At 44.6% G+C, this 20,515-nt stretch overlaps 1 protein-coding gene across 5 annotated transcripts; it reads right to left on the reverse strand.

Annotated features, from left to right (window-relative positions):
• Positions 1 to 1,904: 1,904 nt before the first annotated feature.
• LOC127693751 (protein RoBo-1-like) lies at positions 1,905 to 9,067 on the reverse strand. 5 transcript variants are annotated; one of them, XM_052194852.1, is made up of 7 exons: positions 8,963 to 9,067; positions 8,734 to 8,874; positions 6,992 to 7,081; positions 6,677 to 6,790; positions 6,078 to 6,224; positions 5,180 to 5,311; positions 1,905 to 2,208 (listed from the first exon to the last, which is right to left on the reverse strand). In XM_052194852.1, exons 2-7 carry the CDS (start codon positions 8,783 to 8,785, stop codon positions 2,018 to 2,020), a joined length of 726 nt encoding a protein of 241 aa, XP_052050812.1. In that variant the 5' UTR covers positions 8,786 to 8,874; positions 8,963 to 9,067; the 3' UTR covers positions 1,905 to 2,017. The 5 variants fall into 5 exon arrangements, with proteins under 5 accessions (XP_052050812.1, XP_052050815.1, XP_052050811.1 ...); XM_052194855.1 differs by having other exon boundaries at positions 8,797 to 8,874; positions 8,963 to 9,066; XM_052194851.1 differs by having other exon boundaries at positions 8,734 to 9,066.
• Positions 9,068 to 20,515: the final 11,448 nt, after the last annotated feature.

A 20,515-nucleotide genomic window follows, 5' to 3' on the forward strand; every position in this document is an offset into this window, starting at 1 on the left:
AGATGGCTCAGTGGGATACTGTGCAAGCCAGGGGACCTGAGTTCAAAGCCCCGGCCCCTACATAGGGAAAAATCTGTGGCCACGCATGCCTGTAATCTCAATGGCAAGGTGGACCTTCAGATTCATGAAAGGAAGGAAAGAAGGGAGGAAGAAGGAAGGAAGGAAGGAAAGAAACTCTTCCGTCTCCAGCACCACTAGAAACCAGTTGCCCTCAGATCCTCACAACCTTTTATTATCCCCACCCCACCCCCACCATTCCTGTTTTCTTGCTGGGCCAGTGGCTGCTTGACTCCATCCTGCTGTGCTGTTTTCCTTCTGACGCTTGAGATGTCTGCCATCTGTCCACTTCATAGACCCCCATGTTGTCTATCACAGAAGAGAGTAAGGTACAGGGGAAGACGCTCGAGAACAGAGCCCACAGTGGAGAGTCTGAAAGGAACCAGGGCGGAGAAAAAGAGACAAGCAGACAGCAGATTGAGAGGAGAAAAACTAAAAGAAAAATGGCTTACACAATCGACTGTGTTCTGGCAATCTGAGTTCTGCCGACTGATCCACACTGGAGCGACAGCTGGGATGTACCTTCTGTAAATGTGTGTTCACGACGGTCATCGTTGTAGGCTCAGTGAAAGCCCCCACATTGATAATGATTATTCTCTGTGGCAAGAGAGTGTTCTGTATTGCTTTCTACACCTGTAATAAACACCGTGACCCAAAGCAACTTGGAGAGGAATGTCTTTATTTCATCTTACAGGTTACACCATGGAGGAAAGTCAGGGTAGGAACTCAAGGTAGGAACCTGGAGACAGGAAATATAGTATCATGGAGGTTCGCTGCTTTTTATCCTCCTTCCTTACACCTCCCAGGACCACTTGCCTAGGGAATGGTACTGCCCACAGTGGGCTGGTCCCCACCTCAAACACTCCACAAATTTGTCTATAAGCCAATCTGATGGAGGCATTTTTCTCTGTGGTGGTTCTCTCTTCCCAGGTGACCCAGGTTTGTATCAAGTTGACAAGATTTTTTTTTTAATGTTATGTATGTGGGTACACTGTGGCTGTCTTCAGGCACACCAGAAGAAGGCATCTGATCCTACTACAGATGGTTGTGAGCCATCATGTGGTTGTTGGGAATTGAACTCAGGACCTCTGTAAAAGCAGTCAGTGCTCTTAACCTCTGAGCCATCTCTCCAGTCTAAGGCAAGATCTTTACAGAAATGATCAAATTAAATGAGACCACTTTAGCAGGTTTGGATCCTTGCTATTCTTGTTAAATATCTTATTGATGCTACTACTTTTCCACAGATGATATCTTAGTTACTTTTCTATTGCTGTGAAGACACCATGACCAAAGAAATTTCTAGAAGAAAGAGTTTACTGTAGGGAATGAGAATGTTTTATTCCCTCATCTGTTCCCTGCTGTGATGGTTTATAGTGATTGTCAACTTAAATCACCCTGAAGACAAATCTCTGGGCTTATATGTGAAAGTTTCTACACTGGGTCTTTGAGGTGGGACAACTCGCCATGAGCAGCACCACTTCATGAGCTGAGGTCTGGGACTGAACAGGCAAGAGGTCACGCTGAGCGTCCATACTCTCCTGCCTGTGCTTCCTGACTATAGACATGATGTAACCAGCTGCCTCACAGATAGGTCGATCTCTTAGTTCAAGGCCAGATTTACCTACATCGTGAATTATAGCTAGCCAAAGGTGCATAGTGAGACCCTTTCCAAAAACAAAAATTAAAAAATAAATCTTTTCATTAGCAATGGACAGTGAAATTAGGAGTATAAATTGACAATATTGTAAAAGATTGTACACTGGGGCATGTGGCTGAGGGGTGGGTAAGGGCAGGAAAGAGATCAGTCTTGCGAAATGTGCCAGAAAGAAGAAAGAACGTTCTCAATCTAAAGTACAAACAAGCACTGGTTTTTATTTCTCCTCTGTTGGGTGAAGGAGTCACAAAAGGTTGTTGGTGTTTTTGAATGTGAAAGATCATAAGTCTGACAGTCCCCAAAGGATCAAAGCAAGGCTTTCATTAGGAAAAGACTCATCAGAACAGATAAGATAGGCCTGAGTGGAGGGCTTGCACTGACACAGAAGGTGTTGATTTTAATATTGTTCAGGATGGTCAGGTTCCTCAGGTTGCAGGCGGTCCTGGTTGCACAGCCCATGGCATGCATCTCAGTGAGGAATTGGTTCGGTAGCAATACTGTTAGTGAAAAGACCCAAGAATCACTTTCTCTCTCATTTCATCTCCCCTCCTCTCCCACTTCCTTCAAAAGAAAACTGTGCTCACAATGGTCCAGAATCTAAAACTCCCACCTCTGTGTGAGACCATGGGCATAGCCTCATCCATGTAGATGCTGGGCCTTCTTGCCTTCTGGCACCACTGTGTCCTCTGTATAGAAGGAACCTTAAAAGGACCCCTGTGTCTCTGACACAAGACTAACAATGAGGCCTCTGGGTACCCATTCAGTGGGAGAGGTGAGCTTGATGCAGGTGAGGATGAAGGCCAGATGAAGGGTCTCAATTGTTAGCTAAAACCCTTCAGGTGCAACCTGCCTTCCCCCACCCTACCCTTTCTCTCCTTCCCTACCTGGAGGAAAATACTGTAGATCTCTCACAAACTGACATCCTTCTAAGGGCTGAGTTCCCTCTGAGGATAACTTAGAATGCACAAGACATCTCTTTCCCAAGGTAAGCTGAGGTAGAAGCCTGTCCCACTGTGGATGGTTTGAATCATCTTTTGAATTCTGTGATACCTCATTTTCCTCATTCACATCAACTCATCTAGACAAAAGGCCCTTCCCTTGCTTGCCCTAGGACTTCTTGTCTGTCAAAATTCTTTCCCAGTAAAAGTGTAGCTTGCCTCCAGTCCCATCAAGCTCCCGCTCGACCCACTTAATCAGCTCCCAGAATGCCACTGAGTCTATGGTTCCATGAAATTTTCCATATATTGTTCAGGAAAGAGTTGCCAGCCTCTCCCTCCGGCTGTGCATTCCAGAAAGAAAAATCCTACATCTGTTTTCCAAGTTCCTGTCTCAATGGCAGATGGGCCGTGTCAGGAGCCACCTGGGAAAGGCAGCAGATGACTTTTATGAATTTTGCCCACCATTTTGTTTTGTTTTGTTTGTTTGTTTGTTTTGTTTCACATGGTCTGCCATAGGTGAGCTTTGAGAGAAAAAGGCAAGAGACTTCATCCCTAAATTGCTTCTTCCTGTTGATATGCCTTTCCTATCATTATTACACAGTCTAATTCTTGGGCATCAGCCCACCCTATTGGGCAAATTTCCTGCTGATCAACATGAAGATAAACTTTCATGAATTAATGTTGTTTAGATAAATCGATGATTTTATAGAATTCCTGGTTTGATTCCAATGATTTTTAAAAAGAATGTTTTATGAAATGTTTTTAGTTGTTTCTCTAGAAAGATGTAATAAGGTTAGAATCAAGAATAAAATGTGCCCACTCCTCATAAATAGTAAGTAAAGGCTGCATAATAAGAAATAAGAAAGGCTTTCATAATCACACTAAAAAGAGATATAGCCTTGGGACAAATTTGTGTTCACAGAAAAGCATCCAGGTCCAAGGATGAAGCCACGGGTGTGCACTAACTATGAGAAGGCAAGGCTGTGTAAAAACTGTCGCTGTGAACTTACAATGAGGTTACAGTATGAAACACTGCTTTCATCTTGTTATTGATACCGTTATGTAACTCTTCCTTTTTGTAACATTTTATGTATGAGGTAATTCTTTCTTATATAGAGAACTTTTTGTCTAAAATCTATAAAAAGCTGAAAATAATAAAGAAGGTGGTGTAGCCATTTCTGTGTTGTCTGGGTGACTTCTTTTTTCCTTTCTTTTCTCTCAAGTTCAAAAAGAGTTAACAAGCTCCAAGCCTCTTGTCCGGCCAGTCCTGTCTGACTTGCCAGAGAAAGGACCACAAGCAATAAACCTAAATTCCCGCTCCTAAACAGCACATGTTAATCACCAGAAATCAAAGCTTAACTAAGCACAAATAAGAAGAGAGTCACAGAGCAAGACATTAGTACTTATTTAAGCAGAGTTAAGTTTCCAGCACTTTTTTAAGCACAGAACAGTAAGAAAGAGTTAAGTTGTCAATGTTTGATAAAGCACAGAGAGTTATAAAATAAAGATATAGTGCTTACAAAAGCACAGAGAGTTAAATAGAAAAGAAGCCAGCGGATTTCAGCCACTGAATAAGCAAGACAGTGTTAAGTTTCCAGAAGCTCTCAGCTTCTGGCTCCCAATACAGTTAGAGAGAGTTAGAAGGTCGTCAGTCTTTTGGCCTTCGTCCAGTGCTGTGTCCCACCTCAGCTCTGAACCCAAAAAGGCCAGGGTAGACCCCTGGCAGGACCCTTTATAATAATCATAATTGTCTCTTAATTAAAAAATACGTGTTTTTCTAAATTTAGAGCGTGGACACCAGGTACAATTTGAGCTCTTGTGTTTAGGCTTTGGTAGCCATGATGCCAGCAGCGGTAAAGACATCTGGTCCTGAAATGCCATCACCCTACACTCCCAGGACATCACAGCAGCACAGGTGCGCAAATCTGACTCTTCTGTGGGAAGCAGTTACATTCCTTCATCCCCATCTCTTCCTTTCCATCTTTAACTCTTGCCTCCCAACAAATGACTCCTTCCAAACCTAAGAAACACGTGGCCCCATATGGCCACTTTCTCCGTGTGGAGACAGGTTGCAAAGATGCCCCACACAATCTCTTGGCAGCTCCCATCCGTGTCCAGTCAAGTTTGCTCTAAGCTACCAACAGTCTACAAGAGGAAATGATGTGTCACTTCTGAGATAGAGCATTAAATCCACAGCTCCCCATCTCTGTCTGTGTCTCTACCTTACAACTGCTCTGAGGGAAGTCAGCAGTTAACCATGAGAACGTTACAGTAGACTATGAAGAGACCATAAGTAAAAGAATTGAAACTCACCAGAAACCACAAGTGACCTGGGAAACAGAAACTGACAAATGAACACAGCATCCTCAAAACACCCATGCAACCTGGCCATTCTCAGGTTACAAATCCACACATCCTGAGACGTAACAAACGTTCACTCTTCTCAGTTGCTACATTTGGCATAATTCAGTACATAATGATGAGTGATGCACCTGTGCCCTTAACAAAACATTCAAGGGAATAATCATACCTCGGCCAGTAACGTTAACACACATCGTCTCCTCCCCTGTGCACTTTAGGGAAACTTGTCTGCAGCTGCCACCGCTTTCACTGTAACAGGCAGGACACTCAACACCATTGGGTTCTGTAGACAATGAAGGCACTGAATGGAGAGAGAAAAGTTTTCATCTTGGGAAATAAAAAGAAGAAACAGCTGAGAACATGTCTATCCACTGCTCATCTAATACAGTGTTTGTTTGTTTGTTTGTTTGTTTGTTTGTTTGTTTTTTCTATGATTCTCCCAAAAAGCATTGCAGTGAGGATGAGCTGGGAGGAGACACCTGAGAAAAGCACTGGGGTGTGAGTGCCATGAAGGACCTCACAGGAATTCAGAGCTGTCCTCACCTTCATCAGATACTCTGCTCTCTGCCTTGGAGGGAAAGTCCTAGATAATGGGAGAGGAGAGGATCTGTTTTCTAAAAGGATGCTGTGGGTGAGGGATGACCCACGTGTGGCCCACACACACCTGTGCTCCCAGCTACTCCGACTTTGGAGGCTGAGGCAGAAGGACTGCTTGAACTTAGAAGTTGAGGACAAACCGCAAGACTACTTCTCAACAAAACAAACCGTGAACCTGGGGGAGTCAATAGGTGAGAAAAGGCTGTTGACCAGAGGGGGCAGAGCACAGCAGTTAAGCCATGAGTTGCACATTAGAGAAAGTCCCCAAGACCAATTCCTGCCATCTAACTCCCACTCAGTCTACCTCACAGGAGAAGAGCCTATGTGTAATTCAAACCATTTCCAAGGAGCGCTATACACAAAGGAAAGATGAACATCAGTGCTTGCCCAGTGCTGTGCCCCAGCACAGCCTCAGAAAAGCAAAGGAGACCTGGGGCAGATAGTGGAGGTACAGAGACAGCTGCACTCACCCTTAATGAGCTCTTCGTTACAGTGTTTAGTGTAGCAGCAGCGACGGTCATATCTAAACACCTGACACTTCCCCAGTGTTGCGGAGAATGCTAGATCAGTACAACTGTCTTCAGAACAGCCTTTCTGCTCCCAAGTATTATTCTCTCCTGAGACAGAGGATGAAGCATCCAGTGATAAGGAGTCTGTCCCCACATTCTCTCTGTCTTTACATTTCTTTACTCCAAGAGTCCCTCTGTGATTGTTTCAGAGAACAAATCAACAGAGGGACAGTTTGGTGCAATGGGGACAGGGCCCGGTGGTAGATTGTTCACTTAGCATGCATGGTACTATGAATTTGATCCCCATCATGGCAAAAAAACAAACAAACAAAAAAAAACAAAAAAAACAAAAAAAAAAAAAAAACTGTGGGCTCACTCTCCACTCTCCAGTAGCCCTGTGAGGTTAATTTGAGAAACAGAACCAGGGTCTCTCAGCTCTAACCTAGTGGCTACATCCAGTCTCATCATCCCCACTACCTCCCAGAAGCCCACATTCCCAGCCCCATCCTTGAAGGAGCCAGAGGTAAGCTAGAAGACTGGAAGACTGAGGACTGGCTTACTTGAGTCTTCAAATTCCTGCCGTTCAGAGAAACACCCTTTCGAGGATTCACACGTTTTTGGATTTGGATCACATCTTCCATTAAGGCACGGTTTTTGTGTACAAACATAACTCTCTGCAAGGAGGAAATAAACATGTTCAGAAAGCTATCCCAAATTTCTGCAGCTAGCAACAGCCTTTCCCAAGGGTCAAGGAGCCATGAACGTTGAAGGGACTGCGGGAGGCCTGAGTGGTCCGTGGAGTTCCCATGAGGCACCTTACTGCCCAACTCCTACTTTTCCCATCCTTGAAACAAAATGTGCCTTGCTCCTCTTACCTGCAGAGCTGACAGATAGGTGAGAGATGATGCAGACAGCATGGAGGCTCTTCAGGGCCAAGAACCAGGACATGGTGTCTCCCATGAACACTGCACGAGGGACAAGTAAGGACAAAGTGATCAGGGCTAAGGGGCTCAGCTTTTGTAACCCAGCAACCCAAATGCCAGGCAATGTTGTCTGTTAGTGTTTCATTCGTTCATGTATGCATTCGCTCAGTCATTATTCATTCTACAAGCTAATTTTTACCGAACACTGGCTCTATGTGAGATGTGGCCATATAGAAGAATGCAAAACTGAAAAAGATGCTGCATCCATCGCCAAGGTAGCAAGGCAAGCACCTTCCTTCCCTGGGAAGCACTTCTGCTCAGGAAGCATTCTTCTTGCATGGCTCTGGAAGGTACTAGATCTCCTTCCACTGCTGAAGCTGGTCAAGAAATCACTCCTCTGGGGAGCGGGTAGAGGCTCTCTATGTGCTAGAACTTTCTGAGTATGGTGCTCATCAACCCTTTAGCTAAGGATGTGTATTCACCACTTCCAGAGCCACCATTTCACAAAGAGCTGCCCCCACCACCACCATTTGTCACAACTACACACTAGAAATGTTCACCAGAAATTTTTCCTGATTTCCTGAGAAGGAGAGAAAAATCTAGTGTTCTCAGCTAGAGACAGAAGGAAAGGACCATGTACGATGAGTGTCAAGGACAGGCTGTCTCTGTCCTCACTGTGGCTGACTTCTATACATAGTGCTCACTCTTTCAAAGGTTAAAACATTGTAAATTAATAGAATCTGCACATGCAGTCGAGTGCACTGCAACTGATCTCCCAGAGACAGAGACCATGAGGACAGCTCTTCCTGTGCCTCTGGTTGGCAGAGGAAGGAAGGGCAGATCAATGCCTCGGAGCTTCCTTGAGCTATACAGGAGTCTTCTGTGCTCAAAAGCTATGAAATGGAGCTCGGCCAATGTGTGTATGGCTAGCATTTCCTCAGGAGAAACCCCAGCATTGCTTCAGTAAAGTCCCATCACTTCCTTTCTCCTGGACACATATGCATCTCTACCAGTGAGAGACTGTGTTTCTCTACATTTTCTTCCTCTTTCTGCCTATCTTTATGCCAAACTCTTGTTAGGACAGGAGCACTACATTTCTTTGCAATAGACAGAAGCAATAAGCTAGAGGGACTCACGCATCCTCGACCTTCCTGCAATCATCCAGATTTTGATCACATAATCTCCAAGCCCAGGACTGTGTGTTGGGTGTGAGGACAGAGAGGACCTTCCTCAGAACCCAATGTGTTGAGTGTGGAAGAAGGTGGGGCAACAGGAAAAGCATATCAGGGATATCCAGATGCCTCAGAAGTTGGTGTGTAGAGGTATAGGAGGAGGGACACTGGAATTCTGGACAAGGGAAAGGCTCCTGTTGCCCACCCTAAGTTGACAAGAACTTCGGTGAACACAGAAGTATGTTCTTGGAGGTTTGGCACACCAGGGTGTGGCAGGTGAAGATGACCACAATGCCTGATGAAGAATCCATTTTCCATTCCAAAGAGTACTAGTTAGGGATCGACCTACTTCCAAGGCCTATAAGACAATAATGACCAGGATTTGCTGGGCTGATCCTGATGGTCTTTCTAGAATTATATCACCAGGCCCCCCTTGAATTTTGCCAGCCTAGAAAAGAGTCCCAACTCCCTGCCTTGTAGAAAATCATGAGTTTCCTGACAACCCATCCCCAAGCCACTTACCTTGACAGCCTCTGTAAGACCCTTGGTCAATGTCCAAGACTGTGTATTTCATTCCTCTCTTACCTGCTCAGATTATTAAAGCTTCCAGTTCTGGTCCATATCTTCCTGACCAGCTGAGGAAGCTGGAGATAGGGAAGGTTCCTGCAAAGAAGATGTGAGGCCAAGAGGCCAGACTTACAGCAGAGCCTGGGATAAGACTTCGATTAACCTCAGCTGGGCTGTCACCTACTGTCAATGGCCTGGATTCTACACAGCAGGCCAGTCAGTAACACACTTGCTTGTCACTATGAACAGCAACCTGAGGCCACTGTCATTTATTAGTGAAGAACAAAGCACACCACCCCCACTGACCAGGATCTACCCAATTATGTGACAACTTCCTACTCCTGGGCCAAGGCATAGTGAAATCTTCACGGTGACAATGAGTCAGTTATGTGCTAACCTGTGGTCACTGTGGGGAAGGTGGCAGATACAGCTGCACAAACATGAGTGCTTTCTGGAGACCTGGAGGAGTCACCATTTTTGGTTTCTATCCTGTGCACATTTGGCTTCAGAATGTTCCCACAGACCCCCTCCCTCAAGGACTCTCCATCCCCTGCTTATTCTTGGGACCAGAAACATCATACTTCAGACTGTGGCAGCCAACAGAGCATCTGCAGAGACCCAGATACCCAGAGATGACTCTTTCTCGGGCTGTGGTATCATCCTGTGATGATCTGACAGCCCTGAGTTGCAGGTGAGCCTTTATCCAATGGGAGTCTTAGGAAGACCCTCTCTGTTCCATGGGTCTCCTCTCATTAGAAGAATCTGATACCTAGGCCTAGTGTCTGTAAGAGAAGAGAGCTAGGCTTCATCTTAGAAGATATCTGACTTCCAGAACACCGGAGCCAAGCCTGCTGAGAGGCAGGGTATGAATCGCAGACTTCAAGATATAATTGAAGTTATTGAAAATCAGAGCTTGAGCCTCATGGCTTTAATCAGCCAGGTCTGACACCTATTAATAAATGTAGTTGCCAGCAGCTACAGGTGAACTGGAGACCTGAAAGAGAATTCTGGGGATAAACAGGGAGGCGACAAAAGAGAAATGAGTCAGGATGACATTAGCCAATCATGACCGAAGCTTTAATAATATTTAGTCAATATATAGCCTTTAGAATAAAACCCTGCCCCCAGACTTCAAGGAGAGATCCAGAACGTTGGCTCCTCTCTCAGCGGGTAGCCTCCTGCTGGGATTAAAGGACTTCATGTCTAACAGGTCCAGGATGCTTCCAGGTGAGACTGCCCTGAAGCTGCCTTGACTTCCAGATGAAAGCAGCTGCATTGTTCTCAGAAGAACAAAGGCCAGGGATAACACAAGCAGAAGGCATGGGGGGTGGGGGGTGGGGGGAGGCGGCCAGAAATGTCGCAGGCTGACCGAATGGGCTGAAAAACCCAGCTCAATGCTGTAGGGGGAAGGAACTAAACAAGTAAAATAAAGAACATAAAAAAAAAAAAAAAAAAAAAAAAAAAAACCAGGTGTATTCAATGTGGCCACACTGGGAAGAGGGACAAAGAGGCTTGGTGACCTACCTCCAAATCTATCTTTAGGATCCTGACGTGAGGTTAATGCTTAAGTATAGAGCCATTTATGTGCCTATATAAGTAGTACTGGCCAAAGCAGCTTCCCCCTCCCCCACCATCACTGTCCAAGCTCCAGTCTCTCCTGTAAGGCAATTTAGCAAATTACCAAAACCGTAGAATATTTCCAGGAGACAGATCTACCTCTGGCTAAGGTCTTTTTCTTCCCTCAGCATTAGATTCCTAGGAGACTTTCATTTCTTTGGTGGAAGGGGTAAACCCAAGTATCTCCTTAGAATGTCCTCCTTCCTGCCCAGCCAGCCAGCCAGCCAGTTACACTCGCGCGTGCGTGCGCGCGTGTGTGTGTGTGTGTGTGTGTGTGTGTGTGTGTGTGTGTGCATGCATGCGTGTGTGTGTGTGTGTGTGTGTGTGTGTGTGTGTGTGTGTGGCTAGAGTGTGGGAAGCCGTCCTGAGCTATTCAGATTTAATACTTACTCATGGCCCTAAGGTGGTGGCTGCTAAAATTTGAGAACAATTAACTAGAGCCTTCCTGTTGGGGTTTTGTCTAGACTCCACCCCACACCTACTTAGCAATAGGCAGGTATGCCCTGCCCCAGAGATCTGGCCCACTATAAGAGGGGCTACTTGCTCCTCCTCTCTCTCTTTGCTCTCCGCTCTCCCAAACTCTCTCACCTCTCCGCCCCTGGGGCTCTACCCCCTCCACGTGGTCATGGCCGGCCTCCACTCCACTCTCTCTATTCTCTCTATTCTCTCTATTCTCTCTCTCTCTCTCTCTCTCTCTCTCTCTCTCTCTCTCTCTGCCTCTCTCTACCACTAACTCCCATCCCCTACTCTGAATAAACTCTATTCTATACCATGCCTGTGTGTGTGTGGTCCCTCAGGGGCAGAGGTGCCCAGGCAAGGGCCGGCCTGGACACCCTCCCCCACGCCGCCTAGCCACACTCACCTAACCCCCTATACTTCCCCCCTTTTAAGCCTTTTCATCACTGTGCTGAAAGCTCTTTCACTTCCCCTTGAGCTATCGGTGTGAGAAGATTCCCGAGAATACCACAAGATGTTTCTGCCCTAACCGCAGAATGTTCCTGCCAGCTCTGGTGTCCCCACCTGATGACCTCCTTGCTTCCTGCTTCGATCGCTAGGGGTGTCTCCTCCCTTCCCTCCTTTGTTCTTGTGTGAAGGTCAATTCCTTCTCTGTAAGCCTTAAAACTCGTTTACCTGCCTGACATTAAAAGAGGCCTTGACACAACCCAGACTGACTTTGCCTTTCTTAGCGTGCTTGGCTTCCTTTCTCTCTTCCCTCCATTTTTGACCCTCAGGTAGTGCCTCTTCGAGACCCTGGAATAACTGGACCTGCTGGACGGGTCACTAGAGGCTGGTGCGACACTCAACCAAGCAAGACTTGACCTGTTCCTAATGGGCAGTAGATCCCCAGAGAATGAGGGGAGACTGCAGGGGAGAGAGCAAGGTTGTAGGGATATAGTCAGAAGAAGTAGCAAAGATAGTAAGGCCCCTCTCTTAGGTTCCTGAGGGCAGGTACAAATAAAACAAGAGAAAGGTGGGGCTTCTGACAAGGAAGGACAAGCAGGTGAACTGGAGTCAGTGATATGTTTACACAAGAGTAAATAGCAGAATTCTCTCCCACAGCCTTCTCCTCTAAACAATAAGATCACAACACACACACACACTTCACATAATATAGTCAAGTCTCATCTGGACTGCAAAGATACATTCTAAAATCTTCTCATCAGGAAAATATAAATAGGCCTGAAATAGGCCCAAGACCACAGAACAGAGACTACGGTAGCACGCAAACCGTCACTCACTAATTCCCATAACAGAAAAAGAAAGAAGGATGTGGCAAACAGACACTCTGAAATGGAAGAAAACTGGTGAAATTGTTCTTGAAGTGATGAAATCGTGAATGGGAAGTGAGATCCTAAAACAACTGAAGACGTATAATACTCTTACCACAAAGAGATGGCCAGTGTTTGAGGAGATAGATTTTATTACCAAGATGTAAATGTAAAACAATGGATACGTGTGTTGAAATATCAACAACTTGCTCCACAAATATAAGTAATTTTTCTTTGTCGAAGCATACACATTGTGTGTGTGTAATGTATGTATGTGTGTATGTATGTATGTGTATATGTATGTATACGAAAAACAGTAATGAGGGGATGAGGGGATGGCAAAGGCATCCAGGATCACAAACTGTGTGCAGACAGCATTTTTAATCTCTAGTGGCCACCCTATCAACAAGGTGACCATAGAAAGGGGAGTGTGCTGTAGTGGAAGTAAATTGGCAGAATGCTTGTGTAGCATGCATTTGACTTGATTCTCCGCACTTTGTAAACCTGGGCATGGTGACAAGCACCCATAATCCCAGCACTCGGGAAGACCACAAGGCCAAGGTCATCTTCAGATACCCAGCAAGTTTTAGACCAGGTTGGATGACATAGAACAGACTTAAGAACGGCAGAGTGGGAAAGAGGTTTCCTTGACTTTAAGTGAGAGCTGTTTTCACCAAGGCTTGGTAGTTAAATAATCAAACAATATCTTAACAGTTGGAAAAGCCAAGAAGTTGATCTGCAAGTATTTCAGGTTATACAGACTATATCCTGAGGCCCACAAGGTTGTTGGAATGAGGGACATATGTGGGGGAAGAGGGAATTCCTGTCGGCCCTTTGCTCCTTAGGAGAACATCTGGTGTGTTCCTGAGTCACATCTCAAATGATTCTGGAATTTCTGACCTACATAATCATACGAACCCTCTCCAGCTGGATGTGCAGTTTCATAGAGTCCTGCATCACAAACAAGAGAAAAAATACAGAAATAGACCCAGGGCCCAAACATACAGGAACAATGAAGACCATCATGAGGTAGCTCCCAGTGGCATTAGCAGAAGACACAGGTAACAGAAAGTTATTTTCTCTAGACATTGACATGCCTGGGATCACTGGGTCATCCAATCCATACAGTGCAGCACCACAGCTTGGACTGCTAGCTGTCCTCAGCAAACTTCCATGTTCAAAACCATTACAGAAACTTCAGCCTAAATACCTTGCTGACAGAAACACTCTTACACTTTCCCACAAGTTCTCTTTCGTCTTTACTCTCTTCTTCTTCCTCTTCCTCCTCCTCCCCCTCCTCCTCCCTCTCTCCTTCTTCTACCTCTCCCTTCTCCCCCCCTCCTACTTCTCCACCAGTATAAGGAGCTATAGGGGAGTTGGATCTCTTTTCTGCACAAGTATAGGTAGTTATATGTAGGATGGCACCTCAGTGTAAAGCCATGCACATTAGAGACTCCGTGTTCCTTCACAACCTGGTCCACAGACCCTTCACCTTACATCAAACTCAACCAATCACCAAAGAGGCAGATCAGCATCCAGGATTCCTCTTACATTGACCTGCTCACTAGTTCATGGCCCAGTCCATAGTCCTTCTGGAAGCATGCAGCCTTCTGACCATGAGCTAATATAGCATTCAGAAGATTTCAGCAGAACTTTAAAAAGAAAATTACTGCAAGCAAACTTGAGCTCCCACAAATGAACTAGTTTTTCCATTAGTTAAAAATCAGACTTCACAGTACTCGACCTGCAGTTGACACAGTTACCAGGCCCCCAAAATTAATGGGGGAATGACGGGCAGGCAACTCAAGTTCTTGGTTTCAGCTAAGTCCACTGAGATGGGCAGACAGTACAGCATCAGCCCCGCTCCTCCGCCTGACCCATGCTGGAGCATCTGCCTCTACTGACTGTTGATCTGCCCTGAGAGCCTGCTTGTACTCATTCCACTGCCCTCATGCCAGACAACAGCCAAAAACTCTCCAGATCTTCCTCAGTCACAGATTTTGAGTTGAAGGTGGTGTCCCCTGTCTTGATCTTTCAAAGCATCTGACTGTTTCTAATGGCTATAGACAGAGTATATTTGCCAGCCTGTAGATGGTGTTCTAACATATGGATAGACTAAAAGCAGGGAAAGTAAGCATTATTGGTTGTTAGGGACAGAGCATGACCCCCATATTTGTTATTAGAGACTTAACCATTTCATATACTAGATTGTAACTGTATTTGAGGACATAGTCTTCCCACAAATAAATCAAAATGAGGCTGTATGGCCTCATCTAACACAGCAAGAACAATAGGTTGGGACCTGACATAGGCAGAGAACAAGCTATATGAAGACAAAAGAAGAGACAGTCACCTATAGTCCTCAGAGAAATAAAAGTGCTGACACTGGGTCTTAGGCCTCACCTTCCAGGATCCCAAGGACAGAGACTGGGAGTGCTGTCCCTCTGTGGTGGGTTGCTGAGACAGAGCTGGCACACTAAACTCTGGTATACCAGAAGACTAGTATAGTTCAGCTTTACAAAAGCTCTGAGCTTGCTTTAAAAGAATTTTAGACAAACTACAGTGTGGGCTCAAGGAAAGAACCACAGGCTAGCTCACAGGGTCCTGATAAGTTCCTATTCAGCATCACAAATGTCAGTACTCAAAGACAGTCCATGTTAGCACATGCTAGACTCTTCCAGACTTGCAGTTAAAGCCTTACCAGAGAGTGGGCTGTCTCAAGTCTGAAAGTCAAGTTCTCACCCCAAAGATGAGTGTGAATCTGTGGGTTTTTGTGTTTCTATATCTCAATATGCAGAATTCAATACTCTGAGAGTTCATTGCAATTGTTCTGCCTCTAGGCAAATGACCACAACAAGCAGCGTAAGCTTCGAATCACAAAACACAAAATGTTCTCTAAACACAAATTTAAGATTTAGAAACTGGGCTGGGAGAGGCCGGTTGCTAAGAGGAAGAGGTAACAGACAGGACTCTGCTGTTCCAACATCAGCCCACAGACCTCAGTGTAATTTTAAGAGGATCTAGGGGAAACATGACTGACTATACAGAGTTTCAGCATGAAGGTCTTAAGTTAAACTTCACACATGTGAAGTCAGTGTTTAAACTAATGTTAAAAGTACCAGTGGCTTGTGGAAACGTCCTGAGCCTGTGGAATGATTGACCATTCCTGGTGATGTCTCAGCTCTGTGAAGGCAGTAGTTAACTATGCCATCTGTTTGGGGTACAAGGAAATTAGCCCACACTTCAGGAACAGGAAAAGCCTTTGAAACCTGATTTAGGCAACATCTGTATTTCTTTACTATCATTGTATATTTCTACATGCACAGCATAACAGTTTTTGAAACATTTTTATTGATTTAATCCGCACACTGTATAATTCACCCAGAAAAGAGGGAAACGTTCAATAGAGTTTTCCCCCATAAACTCTGCTACTGTTGCCACAGTTGGAGGGAAGACGCCTTCTTCCTTAGGTAAAGTCTACCAGCTACCATTCTAGATGAGCTCTTATAGGCAGTGCTTTCAAAATAGACAGAACACTATGAAAAGACAAAATCTAAAAACCATAGGTGGAGCCGGGCGGTGGTGGCGCACACCTGTAATCCCAGCACTCTGGGAGGCAGAGGCAGGCGGATTTCTGAGTTCGAGGCCAGCCTGGTCTACAGAGTGAGTTCCAGGACAGCCGGGGCTATACAGAGAAACCCTGTCTCGAAAAAACCAAATCCAAAAAACAAAAACAAAAACAAAAACAAAAAATGTAAAAAACCATAGGGGGAAAAGGAAAAGAATTCCATCCTAAAGACGTAGAAAATACGTTTAGCATAATTTGTATTAACTCTGGGGACTTCCCATCATGCACTCCAAACCCCCCTCGTTTCCTGGTCTTTCCATACCTGCTCTCCACCCTTGTAGCCTCCCCCCACACACAAAAGTAAATAAAAGAGTAAAAAAAGAAAAATTAGAAAAGACATAATTCTCCATCAACCTCAGGGTTCTTTTACCATTCCGCTCCTCCATCTTTCCCCATCACTATCACACACTCCTTAGTTGTAGCGGTACTGGAGGTTGCAGAGTGTCACTCACTTCATCCCTATGCCCAAAAAGCCCAAACATCTCTATTTGCAAATGTTCATTGCAATGAATCATCAGGCCAGTTCCAGACCTTGGCTTCTGCTACAACATCAATATCAGACCCTCCTAGAGACTCTCGAATATCCTGCTATTGCCCTGCTTTGTGGGGATCAGCAGGACTTGTCCCTTTACGCACTCTAACAACTCATAGATGGGGAAGATGTTGGGTGGGTGACAGGATCCACGCAGAAAAGGCTATGACAAGCAAGCAAGTTCTCTGGAAATGGTCCACCGCTTTGCACGGCTGTGATGGGTGCACGCTGAGAGGCATGGACCCCAGAGACTTCATCCCAGGTTTACTTCTTACTGCTGATATGCTTTCCCTGCCAATACAGAGCCTAATGAATCCTGAGCATCAGCCCACCCTACTGGACAAATTTTCTTCAGCTCAATACAAAGATGTACTTTCATGTAATAATGCTGCTCAGAAAAATTGGTGATTTCATAATTCTTGATAATGATTTTATAGAACTCCTGAATTGATTCAAGTAATTTTAAACCCCCTGTAGAATAAAAAGCTACAAACAGAGTTCTACAACACAAGCTAATTACACTCAGAAAAGAAAATAGGCTTAGAACAAATTTACAACTAAGGAAAAACATTCATTCTAGGTCAGGTCCAAGGATGGGGCCACAGGTATGCACTATGATAAAACAAGGCCATGTAAAACTATTGCTTTGCAGAGACTGAGGGAAAGACCATCCAGAGACTACCCCACCTAGTGATCCAACCTATATACAGTTATAAAACCCAGCCACTATTATCGATGCCCAAAAGTACTTGCAGACTGGAGCCAGATATAGCTGTCACCTGGGAGGCCCTGCTAGTGCTTGACAAATACAGAGGGAGACACTCTCAGCCAGCCATTGAACTGAGCACAGTGTCCCCAATGGGGAAGCTAGAGAAAGGACCCAAGGAGCTGAAGGGGTTTGCAGCGCCATAGGAGGAACAAAAATATGAGCCACCCAGTACTCCTAGAGCTCCCAGGGACAAAACCATCAACCAGATAGTACACATGGTGTTACCAATGGCTCCAGACACATAGACAGCAGCGGATGGCCTTGTTGGACATCAAAGGGAGGAGTGACCCCTGGTCCTGGGAAGGCTTGATGCAGCAGTGTACAGGACAGGGAAGCAGAAGCTGGTTGATTGGGGAACAGGGGGAGGAGAGATGGCTTATGGGACTTTTGGGGCAGGGCACCAGGAAAGGGGAAATCATTTGAAATGTAAATAAATAATATATCTAATTAAAAACTTATTGCTTTGAATTTATAATGAGCTTATACAACGAAACGCTGCTTTAAACTAATAATCTACATTCTGCTGCAACTCAATACAACCCATCAATACAATATCAACTAACCGGACTACCCAGAGTTCCCAGGGTAGTTCCCAACCAAAGAGTGTGCATGGAGGGAATCCATCTCTCCAGAGTGCATCAGCTGGTAATGGGCAGTGAGAAGATATTTTAGTAAAGTCATATCAGTAAGTTTTCTAATATTGGGGAAATGATAGTTAAGCAAGAGAGTTAATATGGAAACATTAAACACTACAAAGTCTACAAAATGCTGTAAATTAATCCATACTTTTCAATAATTCATCTTAATATTAGTACTCTTAATTCCACATTTTAAAAAATAGTCTATCCAGTGGGATTAAAATACAGAATTGATATTTTTGTTACCTCAGAGAACCAGCTTCATGATGAAAGATGGCCACCAAATTTGGAGTGAGAACCCGGAGAGAATGTGGCAAGCATGGAGCTGGAAACCAAGCAGCTCGGCTTCATTTTAAAATCTGACAAAATAAACCTTAACACAACTAGTCAGAAGAAATAAAAACCGTCTCACTGCAACTAAGAAAATTATATATATAAAAAAAAGAGGGCATTAGGATTCTCAACATACACTCAAAGCAAACATGGGTGTACCCAATTTTGTAGAATAAATATTACACCTAGATGATCAGAAATAAGGTTTCTTCTTTTCCCAATTCCAATCTAGTATTTGTGTTCTTGGTAATAGCCTTCTAACTAAGATAGCTCAAAATAACTTAAATTCTAATTTCTATGATAGCTAAGGATGTGGAATACTGTTTGCATTTCTTTTCTTGAGAACTCCATTTGGTTCATTAACCCATTTTTTTATTTGTTTTATTGCTGTTTAGGTTTTTTGGGGGGTTTTGGTTTGTCATCTGTCTGTCTGTCTATTTGATTGTTTTCTTTAGATCATCATAAATTATAGGTGTTAATCCTCTGTCAGATATGAAAGTGCAAAAATCTGGATGTAAAAGGGAAATACTAGAGGTTTAAAGTCCATAAATTTTAAGTTGAAAGACACCCCCATGCCTGAGAACATAACTGCATTTGGAGACAGTCTTCCCAGCATTTATTAATGTGGATCTCCATCCAATAAAGCAGGTGGCCTTGTAAGGACAGAGACTGGGACCCAGATGTACACAGCAGACAGATGACATAAAGACACAGGGAGAAGATGATCAGCTAAAACGTGATGGCACAATCCTCAGAGAAACCAGACCTTCCAATACCAAACTACATACATCCAGCATCAGAATGAGGAGAATGTGAGGCCCTGTTTCTGCCCTCCACCTGTGGTACAGTGTGGTGACAACCCATGTACAATCCCAGAACAACTATGTAAAATAACTTCAACTAAAATCTCCAGACAGACACATTGTTTTCATCAGGGATGTATAACAGGTAGTCATATGAGGTCCCAGTCACATGGCCTATGGCCTGCTCTATAGCTAGTTCTAGGACAGCCAGGGCCACAGAGAGAAACCCTATCTCAAAAGGAAGGAAAACAGCATTATATACTGGTGTACCATGTGGTTTGGGGTGATGAAAGGCTGTGGAGTTATTGGCTATGGAGGATGCAAACACTGTGATGTACCCACTGTTATCCCTGCACATAAAAATGATGATTCTGGTCTGGACAGTAACTGTTTGCTTATTGATTATGTTTTCTCAGGGGATGGGGAAGGAAGAGACAGTGTGCGCCACAAAACAGTGACATGAAAAAGGTATTCAAATCGAGCCTGGATACAGCACAAACTCACCATGGAAGCAGAGCAGTTCCAGTGTTTTCCAGAGTTTGTAAAGATTTTATTTTTATGGTCAAAGATACTAACTAATGTATTTAGGGACATTTCAGAACTCATCATAAATTATATCCTAATCCCAAGTCAAAGTGTATTTAATGATTTGTGTGTGTGTGTGTGTGTGTGTGTGTGTGTGTGTGTGTGTGTTTGCAACTTGAATCAGCAACTCTAAAATCAAAGAGTCTAACACTGTCCATCTAGTGGATGACATCTCTTGAGGAAAGAGTCTGGTTCCCATGAAATAACTTTTCCTGCTTGAGAAACAAACTTGCATCTCTTGTGGGAAAACTGTTTTCATTTAGGGGCTGAGCTCACTCTGGGGTAGTCTGAACGCCCCACTGTTGCTGGAATCAAAGGTGACTCCAGGCTCTGGACAATGAGTAGAAAAGTGTCCCTTAGGGGCCTGAATAGAATGGAAAAACTGACCATCAGGAGTCTCAGTTATTCTTCATATCTTTGTAGGCAAATTTGGAACTAAAAAAATATGTACCACCAGTTCTGAGACTCCCCTAACTAGACTAAATGTTATGTGCTGAACTGAGCAAGAATATGACCAGAAGACTTAATATAAGGGTCATGGGCAGAAACAGAAGGCTAAAAGCCCCAGCTTAATCCTCCTTTGACCTGTGAAGAAGGTGTTACAAGCTCCATTAGACAGCTGAACAGAACACTGGGACCCAGCCCAGTGCAAAGAAGAGACTGCTTTCCAGCTTCCTGGCAGATGATGCAAATGCACGCTCAGCCAGACCTGAGGAGTCCTGGGATCAGGAAAGGAGAGGGAGGCTAAGGAGCTGAAGTGCCACAAAAGGTACTACAGCAACACATGTGAGCATGCAGGCAGCAGAGAGAGCAGATGCCAGAGAAGCTGACATATTGTCTCTCACAGAGCCAAGGGATGGTAGGTCAGAGGGGGTTCCGAGGAGGATGTGGTAGCCACACAGAGAATGGGCAAAGGTTTCTGGTGTCAGATGTGGGGCAATAGTTACAGGTACAAATGGGGTCCTGAGTGCAACCTTCATGAATTGTTTGGCAGACTAAGAAGGGTGGAGCTGGGGTTTAGAGAGTGCCAAGCCTTCATTGTAGGAGCCAGGAGTAGTGACAG

Source organism: Apodemus sylvaticus, chromosome 10 (genome assembly GCF_947179515.1).
Source record: "Apodemus sylvaticus chromosome 10, mApoSyl1.1, whole genome shotgun sequence".
NCBI classification, from domain to species: Eukaryota; Metazoa; Chordata; class Mammalia; order Rodentia; family Muridae; genus Apodemus; species Apodemus sylvaticus.

Excerpts from the sequence above, each read along its gene's own strand:
- LOC127693751 (XM_052194852.1), bottom strand. The coding sequence starts at position 8,785 with ATGAAATACACAGTCTTGGACATTGACCAAGGGTCTTACAGAGGCTGT. Across the intron at positions 5,312-6,077 it reads TAACGAAGAGCTCATTAAGG|TGCCTTCATTGTCTACAGAA; the intron begins GTGAGTGCAGCT and ends CTCTCCATTCAG. Across the intron at positions 2,209-5,179 it reads TGTTAACGTTACTGGCCGAG|TATTGCTACCGAACCAATTC; the intron begins GTATGATTATTC and ends TTTCACTAACAG.